At 36.2% G+C, this 12596-nt stretch overlaps 1 protein-coding gene across 2 annotated transcripts in view; it reads right to left on the bottom strand.

Moving 5' to 3' along the window:
* Positions 1-12596, bottom strand: part of NOL10 (nucleolar protein 10) — a 50852-nt gene that overhangs the window by 28682 nt on the left and 9574 nt on the right. For both annotated transcript variants that reach the window (XM_032104270.1, XM_032104271.1), the window contains exons 8-13: positions 11480-11540; positions 10889-10974; positions 10450-10528; positions 9092-9241; positions 6717-6783; positions 2657-2709 (exon numbers count right to left, since the gene is read on the bottom strand). In XM_032104270.1, coding sequence (XP_031960161.1) covers positions 2657-2709; positions 6717-6783; positions 9092-9241; positions 10450-10528; positions 10889-10974; positions 11480-11540 — 496 coding nt within the window. The remainder of the gene's footprint in view (positions 1-2656; positions 2710-6716; positions 6784-9091; positions 9242-10449; positions 10529-10888; positions 10975-11479; positions 11541-12596) is intronic.

Below are 12596 nucleotides of genomic sequence, written 5' to 3'. Positions count from 1 at the left end.
AGGAATAAAACTGTAACATGAATGTGTTAATAACATTACAGTTTTCTTAATAAAAAATGCCCTGGAGCACTTTAAGGCTGACACAAGTCCTCCATTTTATATTTTCTTCATTTAAAAGGCAGATTAAAAAATAAACAAAACAGCCAACAAAAACAGATTTAGTGAGCTACATACTTGATTTTTAGGAAATGCAGTAAAACACCCTTCAATTATACAACACTGTCTGTGCCAGCCCCTTCAGTCTTGTAAAAAGGCAGACAGGGTAAAAAAGTCAGACCAGAGTGGGAGAATTCTGTCTCTATTTCAAAGTAACTTCTTCTTGCTACATTTAAATTTCCTACTGTCTAAAGTATTACATGTTTTGAAATGAACTACAGATTGTCAACTAAAAAAGTACTGACAGTATTTAAGGTATGTTAAACAGCCTTCAAACTCAAAGCCATTGACACAAACTGGAGAAGTTTAGCTTATTTGAAAAGCAAATTTAATCTGGGCAGTAGCCTTTGAAATAAATTTTAAATTTTCTTGTGTACAACAATATTTCAAAAATAGAACTGATATTTGGATTTATGCTTTAACATTCATCATTTGGGTCCATTTGTATACTCATGTCACCATGAATGTAAAACCCATAAAAAGGTATCATCCAAACAAGTTTAGGCAGATTCAGGTACCACAAATCAGGGGATAGTGACAAAGGAAGATGGTTTAGGGCAAGATTTATGTTAATCTTCATTGGAATAGCCTGACTGCTGCAAAAATTCTAGATAGTATTAGTCAGAACTTAAGTTTGCAATATTCTCTCTAGGTATGATCTGAGATCTAATACAGAGTGCTTGTATTTCCTAACTAAAAATTACTTGTCTGACTTCAGAAACACGAATTCAGTACTCACAGGGCATTCAATGAGAGTGAGATTTTTGAGAGAGCAAAAAGTATTTTTCATTTTGATTTACAATATGTGCAAGAATACTCAAAGTAATACTAGCTTGAACAAGTTCTAACAAACCATCTCTGGTGACAATCAAGACAATGAAATAACTTTTTGGCTAAGTTGAATGTGCACCTCTAATGTACTACAGCTGTCAAGTTCATGTATCATGCACACCTGCACAAAAAATAATCTCAGTGCACAATTTTCAGACAGAAGCTGAACCTTACCTTTAGTGACAGAAGGAATGCTTTTTCCATCTGGATAACTTAAATTAACTAACTAGTACACTCCAGTTTTAAAAAATCATCAGATTTTGAAAATATGTGAGTTTGTCTTCCCTAATCCATTAATTAAAAAAGGCAATAGATAAAAAGAAGTGCTTGGAGAGCTACTCTCTCAACCTTATAAGGGACAAGGTAAATGGAAAGAAAGTGTTCACCTTCTAACTACAGCTAGTATTTCGCCATAAATAGAAAAGTATTTGTCGTCCCCCTTGTTACCCAAAGCATGGAAAGCACCCATTAATAAAATGCGAGTTGGTTAGAGCTGAGTTACGGAAATAGGCAATTCACATCCGAAGAACATCCTTTATACAAATGTATAAAGTTTTTATACAATTCATGTATAAAATTCCACATCTCTTTAAATGCAAAAATCTAATAATGCAAGTAAATACATCAGACTACAGAATTGTTTAGAGGGGTATACTGTTGTGTTTAGACACACAAATACAACATGTATGTATTGTCTAATCCACAAAGAGAAATAAACTTATAAATCTCCATCCTGAAATCAAGATCATACAGAGTGGACATGGCAGCAGGGGATGACCAGAAATGAACTGAAAAAAATTAAATTTAAGTTACTTTAAAATCAATTAGCTACATGAAGACTTTTTGGCTGATTTAAAAAATAGTTAAATATATATTATAGTTTGTCCAAGATGTGAATAAAATTAATTAAGAAGTGCACAAATTTTTAGAGTCTGGTCAGCTATTCTGCATGCAACATTTACATAGGTATCCCTACTATTTATCTTCTATCAGGACAAAAAAACCTCTAGAGAACGCACTGTAGAAACTAAACCAAGAGTGAAATGCAGGTGTAATTTTCTGTACCACTCCCTGACACCAGAAGGCTTGCTGCTAAGTCTCCCTAAAACAAATCTGAAGAGATAAAACATACAGTTAAACCTACAGTTGAGCCTTTCAACTGGAAAGCTTACCCAGTGAAAAGCTGCAATTGCAGAAGGGCATTGAGCATAAGCTACAGTCAAGAGCCATATTTGAAGCCACACAATATCATTTCTTTGTCAGAACAGAGAAGAGTATTTACTGCTATGACTATGTCACTGTATACCACATATTAAAGACACGAATGAAATATTTCACAACAAAGCAAAGTTATTATCTTGAAACTTATAGTCCCTATTTAGGAATACTTTTTGATCAGCTATGAAAAAACCTACTTTTTCCAGTAAAGCTCCACCTGAATTTTCTACCGCCACTAATCAGTTTTTAAACTGGCAGCAAAAGGCAAATTTTAAAAAAGGCTGTTTTTAAAGTAATTTAACATGTTACATTAATAAATTATAGTTAACCTAAATTTACTTTACTGTGACAACTCAGACAATGTAGACATGAATTTCAACTGAAATACCTGAATGGCACCAAACAATTGTGTCTTTAAAGAGCAATATCAGCAACAACTGGTATTACTTACTGGTATATAATAGATATTCATTTTAGGGGCTTCATTGGCAGTCATTAGCATTCCTAAAAAGAGATTTCCACATTTAAAAATATTGATCACAAGAGGGTAATACTATTTTTTTAAAAAAAAAACCTCATAAAGTACATATATACACTAACCAAGACCTGTAATAAATTGTTGCATCAAATACCATGGAAAGAAAGGTCTGATACCAGCATAATTAACAAAGCCTAATTTCCTACGTATTTATTCCGTTTTGTCCTCTATCTTAATGGCTCAGCACCACTTTAAGCAACATCAAGCCCTGATAAGTGCGGGCTGCCAATTTTCATAACAAATGTAAAAAGTTCATCCCTTAATACTGTTTAGAACAAATCCAGTTAGTACTGCAGTTAAAACTTACCTTGGATATAAAATAGCATTATTAATACATTGGTATTAATATTTATGGTTTTTTGTTTTATTTTTAAACACACACCTAAACAAAGCCATTAATCACAACATGGTTTACACCTTCATTCATATTTCATCTTGGGAAATCAACACAACAGCAGCTACTCAACCCAAAATGAGATATAGGATAGTGTGGCTTCAAAAGGAGTAATACTAGTGCTATTAGCCAACCAGGGAAAATGTAAAATTTGAAATATCTATTAATATACTGAAGAAACACCACAAAACCAATGTCTTGGGGTTTAAGTACTCTGAATATGAAAAAAATACTGTAGCAATACTAAAATCTGTGGAAAATCTCCTACTGCCACAAGATTTCATACAAGTTCAAAATGAAGAACACTTTCAATTTCCTTCTACATAAAAGAGTAATAAGAACATTTGCTATATACTTTTATGTTTACCTCAATTTTGTCTTTCCAATGTAGCTGATCAACATGTAATACAAGAGACTGATTATGAAGAAGAAAAGTGCCATCAAATTAGATAACATTCTGATCTGAAAGAACTGTAACATATGCCACTGAGACTATGAATAATTGGGTCAATTACTACACACCCAGAGGGCAGAAATATAATTTACACCCAACTAGAGGAATGCAATTAAAATGGGTGGAGTAATCCTTCCTACCTAATCCTTTTATTATAAATACATAATGCAGCTGGACTTAAAATGTCAGAAAAAAGGGGGCTTGCTTTCCCAGCAAAGCAAGGTATTTGTGAAAGCTTAGTCAGCAAACTGGCTAAAAACTGTGCCTGGAAAGGTTTACAGGCAATTTAAGGAAAAAGCAAGGATTTACAGTATATACATGAACACACACACAGACACACACAGAGTACTCCAGCATAGTATATAGGTTACATGCTCGCCTAGCAGCACGCTCCAGAGACAAAGCATTTTTCCATTGGCTGAATATGAATCACTGGAAATAAAGACAGAAATTAATTCTGCAGGTGCTTCGAAGATGACAGTAAAGGAAAACCTCCTCTTTGAGAGTCTTCCACCAATAATTAAAGGAGGACAAAAACGGACTTCAGAACAGTACATGGGTGTATACTACAAGGGAACTAGAAGAATGAAAGTTAACTCTGAAAGGAGAAGTCTATTCCATGCATTTTATTGCTTCAGCTTGTTAGTTTCAACCAATTTTTATGGGAAGAGAGACCACACCCTAACAAACTACATAACAGCCTAGTTTGATTACTGTAGAAGGGAAATAAATGAGAGCCTTTTTTCAGAAGTTTTAATAAGGCCCTCTTTGGAAAATGCTCTGCAATACAGTATCATAAATGTAAAAGAATGAAGATGGGAACATGAAGTGATAGTATGTGGGAGAAGCAGTTTTAGAAAATGCAAATTTTTAACTTTTAATTTTTTTTACAATAATTGAAACAAACGAGACACAAATTTCTATACACTGAAGATGCCGTCAAGTTTCATTTATATAATACAACTAAATCTCCTGTGTTTCCTGTGCCAGGCATCTAGTGGTGCTCTGAGAATGCTGGGGCACCAGTAAGAGCACTGAGCCAAACCCATACTGATACTGTATTTCCAACTTTCCACTGCAAGGCCATCTTACTGAAAATATTTACTTATTTTTAGATCTTCAGTCACGATTATTCTTTAAATTCTGAATGAGCATGAGGTGGTTCTAGGCATCTTAAATTCTGGTTCAACAATATTTGTGACAAATCTGTGATGCACCACCTCTTACCTTAAATCTCTCAATTTCCACTGCAACATGTTCTAGCTTTTGCCCCACTGTTTCCATGTGACCATAAAATACAACCAGTTTTCTTCCCACAACAGTTCTTACCAAAACCATCAAGCTGTCCCCCTACAGACAATAAGAAAAGCAGAACTGACTTAAGCAGGAGATGTGGGACACAGAACTGGACTGCATAATCTAGATCTCAATCAGACACATGAAAAGCTGTGTCAATAGCAAGATTAGAGAGATGTGTGCATTCAGTTCTTTGTGCTACATTCATCCTGCAGAGTCTCATGAAAATCATTTCTGCAAAAGCACATGAGGCATGTCCACATACCACAAAGGCTACAGAGTGTCCACAGTTGAGTAATGCCCACCCTTGACATATTCAAACTTGACTTGACCTGAGCAACGTGATCCGACTTCAAAGATGGATCTAACTTCAAGTTGCCCCTGCTTTGAGCAGGAAATACACAACTCCCAGAGGTACCTTCCAACCTAAATTACACTACGATTCTACATTGTCAAAGAACTTTTTTCTGTTCCACTCCCTGTGGTGAGCTCTTCATTGGTGCTGTGTGGACGTTAATTTGCTGCAGGGTTCTCTTTTAGATGAAACCAACAAGCTCACAGGTGAAACGCAGGTGAAATGCTAAAGATGATTCACTCCAAGAACCTCTCTCTGTAGCCACCATGGACGAGGGCTTATCCACCTCCATGGTGCACAGTTCACCCTGTCACCATGCAGTAATTCTCATATACACCCATATGAACTCCTACATACAACCAGAGCACATGGCATGTACCCTGCTCCATAAGGTCAAAAATGCCCACCATCTTATCAGGGAAGAGTATTTAATTGCTCATCTTACCAAAAAAAAAACCAAAAAAAACCCAACAAAAAAACCTCCAACACATTCTTAACTGAAGTTGGCAGAAAAGACAAAGATAAGTTTTAACTTGCTAGAAATCTCAAACTCACTTATCTACAATCTTAAATTTGAGCTGCTAGTGTGAATCAAAATCCAAGCTGCTCTGTCTTTACTGCTACCTTGCTCTAAAATTAGGATAATAGCAGAGTTTGCAACACAGGCATTGTCTGCTTCAAGACTTTTGCTCTGTGCCATCCTAGTGGCCCTAACTTACTTCATCTTTTTCAGTACTGCTTTCTAAAAAGGAAGTAGGTGTCACACTGTACTGAAGAACTACAGCAACTCACATTAAGCAAGAAAATTAAGTCCAGTTGCACTCTGAAATACAACCAAAGCACATATGCACATACAACCATCACTTTGCAAAATATTTTTACTCATAAATTAAGTCCTGGTTAGAAGTGACCCTCAGTTTTGATCTCTAAACATAATATTATGAGATGCAACAAATCTGAAAACAGTCACAAAAAACATGCAAATTTGTGCACATAGGAATCTACACTTAAAACCAAAGTATTAAATCTAAGGACCAGCACAATTTAAGTGCTGTATTTAAGTCCAGGAAAGATCAAATCTTTGTAAATACTTGAAAAAAAAAATCTATAAACCTGCTGTAAAGAGATTTTTCCTACCTCTAGAAAGCAAGCTCTAACTCATCTTGGACTTAGTCAAGACAATAGGTCAAAATTCCTATTCTTATGAAATGAGTCACTTCAGATATTTGAAAGAGTAAAAGAGATCAATCACTCAATTAACAGCACAGCAGCTTCTAACTGCAAAGAGGCTCCAATGTAATACAGGTGCAGAGGAAACAAGGACACTAACTGACAAATAACCCTTTATTCCAAGCTCTGCCATAAGGAGGAAAGTAGACCTAAATTGTATCACCTAACCAGAAAAAAAGACCACAGCTTGCGTTAGCAAGCTTTTCCTTTTGAATTTAGCAAGATATTACTATATTTAACATACCTGAATTTGGATACAGGCAGACATCATTTATATCATGTTCTGGCTCCATTGAAGTAAATATCTTTCCCTGAAATTGTAGGAAGAAAATAAATCATATAGAACTCCAAAAAATATAATTAAATTCAGTAAATCTAAACATTAATAAATAGCTACTATAGAAGCTAAGAAACATGATGGCATAAAGATGGAATAGCTTTTGCAGAACAATAAAATATCAAATCTCTGAACATAACACAAGGAACTCCATATTGTATTTTATCTCTGATTCAATCTCTTACAAGGAAGTGAAGCCTACTGGCTATTGAAGACACAGCAATGTACAGTGGCACCTCTAATTTTTCAGTTTACACTTCTATGTTGAAAATATATGTCAAATTTACTTTATTTTATGCAAAAGGGGGCCTGAGGTCTGTAAGTTCCTGGCACATCGCCAGCGTAACCCTCACTTTATTCAACTCTGAATGTGGTAGTTTTAAATCATTTTTACTTTGCAAAGTATGATTAGCTGAAAAAAATGGATTAGGAATGAAATTTGAATCTGGATCTTGGTTCTTCCACCCTGCTAATGTCGAAATGAAATTAAATATAGCTCAGCATTTTATTTAGGTCTTGATATAGAATAAAAGTAGTAAGAGAATGCAGTGGTATCTAGCTTAGATCAGAACTGAAGTTATAAAGGTTACTTAAGAAAGAGGTAAAAGCAGGAAACAACATTCTCAAAATAATAAGAACTGGAACAGAGTCTGAAAAACCCAGACAAAATACAGGTGCTCTTATGAGCCAACACACAAGACAGCCAGTAGAGTCTCTAACAACTGGACCGCATAATCTGAAGCATGAGACTACATGCCTACACAGTTCTAAATGAGGGACAGGAACAAGGAAAATTTTGATCCTGTTCCCCTTTTTTTCTTTCCCTGCAGCAATCCCACCTACCTTTCTGGGCCCTTCCTTTCCCTCCCAGTTACCCCACCCACCTCTGGTCTCTCCCTGATGATTAAGAGGAGGCCTCCTCCACCCCGGCCTCAGCAGACAAAAGCCCGGTGCTCCCCACCCCAAGGCACGTCTCAGCATGGGGCTATTCTGGTATCAAAGCCATATGCTCTCCACCCGCAGTCTGCCTCTGCACTTGGTTCCCAGCCAGAGATAGTCAGGAACCAGCATCTGGGAGAGGAGGAGCCAGCTGGAACATACTCTAGGAAAGAGTCCAAAGCTATCTTTGCCTTCCAGCAGTGAGAAACCCTCCCTTTTCCCACCAGAGGCCACCTGACAAACCTTACAGTGCTTCATTCTCAAGGAGGGAAATATACACACCTAGGAAAAATGGCGAGAGGCCACTGCAGATGTTTTAAATAATAACCAATAATTTATTTGCTCTTTCAAACAATAAAAATTAACTGCAGAGGAGCATACAAAAAAACTACTTGTGATCACAGTAAAAATAAAAGGCTGTTGAAAGCTCATGAAGCAGCACGACAATACTGAACTGACTGCCTGAAATAACTAGAAAAAAAGCCTCTGCTACAACCTCTTTATGTTTCACTATAAAGTTAGAAAAGCATAGATGGAGCATGTTTTTTAGAAGGAACACAATTGACTAGACAGTCCCTCAAACCAAAACAAGTTACAATAGTATTACTATGAATCTACGGGGTAACATATTTTGTTACCCCGTAGATTCATAGCAAGCTTCACTGACAGAAAGATAAGAAAGAAGTCCTATGAAAATTAGAGATTTCAATTTCACTTAGAAGTGCAAAAGGTATGCATAAAGACATTGGCCATTGCAACATAATCCACTAATATAGTGTAAGACACATTGTTACTGCCTCTACGCACAGTATCTGCTTCAGTATCCAAATACGTTCCTGCGAAAATAAGCAGCACCTGATTTTAGTAGGTCCTTAACTAACTGATCTACCTTTGAAATTAACCCTACTTTGAGCAGGGAATAGGAATGAACATGTTTTCTCTGGTGAAAAAGGTAACTGGATGTATTCAAGAACACTGTGAGAAATGCACAAACCAAGGCAATGGCTAAGATACTACTTTTTATGTTTAAATCCTCCTCCTGAAAGAAGCCTCTTGGCCAGACATGTTCAAACAGCTAGAAAACCCCTAAGACTGTATCTTTATACCTAACAGCCTACTGAATAACTTCCCAGATTCTGATTTAGTCAGACAGGACAAAATGCTATGTAAATTAAGAGACATTAAAACCTCAGCTTCCTACACTGAATTTCAGCTTAATCAATCAAGCTGCACAAAAAAATACCCAAAACAACAAAACAAACAAAAAAAAAACCTAGAAAAACCCCCAACCCAAATAAAGTAAAAATTTAAAAATCCAAATGCAGCAACATAAAACTACTTACTGTATCTTTGTTCCACATTTTTATTATTCGAGAATCCGCAGAGATAATTAAATCCAACTGATGCTGAAACTGAATTGATTTAATAGGCAGGCCATAGTGGTGATCTTTGACTATTAATGGATTACTAGACCGGAGATCATATAATAGAACCTTGAAGAATAAGAGGCAGATTCAATTTATAACATTGTAAGATCATGAAGAAGTCATGCCCATCAGATCTTCACTAAATATTTAGCTAAACTTGAGATTTTACTTAAATACATAGGTAGGATTTACATAAAATAAATAATTTTAAATTCTGAAAACAACCTATTAGGTGAGCCCAGTTTATTCTAGCCATGTATTTTAACATCAGCATGCTTCCATCTAGAAAAATTAAAAAATTTAAGATCTAACCATCTTTCTAAAGACTTTTAAATTACTATTGAAAAAAAGAACCTTTTTTTTTTTATTTCAATACTCTTAGTATTTCATAATTAATAACATTTCATTTTCAGATTCTTGTGTTGTTCTTACACAATTTAAATTTTCAGACTCCCTTCCAGATTCAGTGAATGCAACATTCCCTCAATGAAACACCCCAGAGTGTAAGTTTTGTGTTAAGGAAAGTAGAGCGTACAGGCCCTATCTTCCAGAAACCTGTATTTTTATCTCCAAAATTTCCTATGGAACTTGAGAAAGACCTTAAATCTTTCATATGTAAAGTGCAAATACCCAGAATTTTTGGGAAAAATAATATTCTCGGTTTATTTAATCAGAAACACAGTCTACAATAAAATTTGTCTGACTTGTACACTAGCACAGCAAGTACAATTCTCACACACATATCTGCTATTGAAGAAGCTACAGTTTTCTAAACCCATGAAAATACTGATGAAGGCAGGAAACAGTCCCCACACTTCCCTTTACAAATATGATGGCAACAATAAATGAATTAAAATGATTTTCCATATTACGGTAAGACAGTAAAAATAACAGTTAAAAGACAATAATTTCTGGGTTTTTTAACCACCAAGATAAGGGAGAGCACATATGTTGCATTGAAATGGTACTGATAGTCCCAAAAATTAGCAACTTCCCCCACACACTTGACTCAAGTCTTAAGAAAACTGCAAATCTGAAGTTATATAGTTATGAAGTCATGATGATTTTAAGTGGTACCTACAGAATTCTGAAGAGCACAAGCATTTGACAAAATTAAATTGCAGTTTGACTATTACTACTCTATACATTTAGTTTATGGTCTTATAACTACTTGCAGTAATAGAGATATAGTGCACTCAATGTATGATAGGCTGGGATTGGGAATTGCAAGAGCAGGATCTCCTAAGAACTATGATAGATGAAGTCAAATATACCTGCCCAGTAGATGTTCCAACAGCCATATTCAAAGCTCCATCAAATTTCAGTGCTGAAATGGATGGTAAACCTTCTATCCTGCCAAGCACAATGCTTATAGTTAGGCATTCTTTCAATAAAGTCTGCAAATAATTTTTTTAATGTTAAAAATAGCTACATTATTATTGTAAAATAATTTACAGGCATCACTCAGAAATACTACTTCAAAAAGCTGTGCTGTTTACATTCAGAACTTTTATTTGTATAGAAAAATAGCCACTGCTATTCAGATCAATGTCTAAGAGAACTCCTTTATGATTAAGAAAATCCTTTATTCACACTAGCAATGACAAGAGAAGAGAACAGGCAGGTCATTTTAAAGCAAAATGGGATTTATTTCTAAAAGCAAAACTTCTGAAAAATTCAGAACGACACACTTTACTCACAGCCTTTACTCACTCTGTGTCTGCTGTCACACTGCTTAGTGCACAGTCCAACAGCCCAACTCGATTTCTAGTTCTAGGGTCCCAGCATTCCACTTTACCCTAAACAATTTAGAAAATATGGTTCAAGCTTATGTAGCAGATGCCTGGTATTCTGAAAATGTTTAAATAAAATTATGAATTATCTAATCTAATTAATAATTACCAAAATTTCCTAGGTTGACATGAGTTGTTTTAATAATGACATACAGGCTGCACACATTTCATTTCTAGTTTCTTTCATGGAATCTGAATCAAAACCACTAATTTTCTTAAGATTAATAGGGTACACATGCCAGGTAATTTCTACAGATGGCTACACTGCAGAACAAGAGAACATTATTTTCGCTCCCATCTGCAAAATCTCAAGTACTCAGCAACCAAGTAATTCAGGTATTTTATCTGCACTACGCTCTAAAAAGTCATCTGTAACGTATCTATATCTAACATAACAAATGAGACCAATTAAATTAATTATGTTCATGATTTCTTCTTATCCTCCTGCAAATTAATATAAAAATGAAGCAAACACTACTGCCACTTTTATAAAAGGAAGGAAAACATTTACCTCAGCCGTTCCCATAGCAAACAAGAAGTGTACAGGATTTATGTCACAGACATTACTCTCTCTACAACAGAAAAAGGAGCAAGTTTAGTGACCTCAGAACAATTTAACACATGAACAACTAATAAGATTTCTGTAATCATGTACACTATTGCTCAGCCTGGAAAAGCAAAAGTTGGTGGGAGGGACAGGTGGCCATATAACAACAGCTTCCCATACTTAAGGGAGCTTACTAACAGTTTGGAGCCAGAGACAGTGTTGATTACTTGAAACAGGTAAGGTTCCAACTGGATGTAAGTGTGGTCACCGGTGCACATAAACTACAAGGGACAGAGAGTCTTCAGTAAGACACGTTCCTAGAACCACAAGAACCACTTTATGCTAAGGTGACCAAAAAGACTTCTCCCAGGATGCTTGTTCTGTTATGTTAATCTATCCCAGTTTGAATTCCCTGGTTGGCTGTCAGCCTCTACCCCTCATCACTCCCCCAGAGTTCCCCATTGGTCCCTGTTCCCTAGTCCCGCCTTTTCCCCCCACTCCCAGAGAAAACAGTGAGTTTCAGGATCATGTTCACATTTGCCTCTGCAACCTTCGACAGTGTAGCAGCAATAAATGCTCCTGCTGGAACGCACACAAATGCCCTTCTCGACTCTTTGCTACCGACTGTAACACTGAACCCACCCGTGCTTCTGAGGGTGCACGTGGCACCCCACAGAGCCGAGCAGGGACAGTGTTATGTAAGGATAATATTTTTATGCTATAAGGATAATTAAGCACTGGAATGTGTTAGTGATAGAGGCAGGGAAATTTCCATCTTTGGAGTTTTCAAGACCCCCCTGAGAAAATTCATCTGAATTCATATGACCATGCTCTGAGCAGGAGCCTGGGCTCTGAGGTTCTCTCCAGCCTGAACAATCCTGTGTTCTTCTGCCTATATCCACCACCTACCACCAAGCCCTGCCATATCACTCTGCTCCACTGTATTCTTAAACAACTCAACAGGACATGAAGAAATGGCCTCAAGGTGTGCTAGGGGAGGTTCAGATTGGATACCAGGAAAAATTTCTTCACTGGAGGGGTTGCCAAGGATTGGAATAGGCTGCTCAGGGAAGTAGTTCAA

This window comes from Corvus moneduloides, chromosome 3, assembly GCF_009650955.1.
Source record: "Corvus moneduloides isolate bCorMon1 chromosome 3, bCorMon1.pri, whole genome shotgun sequence".
NCBI classification, from domain to species: domain Eukaryota; kingdom Metazoa; phylum Chordata; class Aves; order Passeriformes; family Corvidae; genus Corvus; species Corvus moneduloides.
Note: the sequence above shows the minus strand (reverse complement) of the source record. Positions and strands in the feature narration are given on the sequence as shown.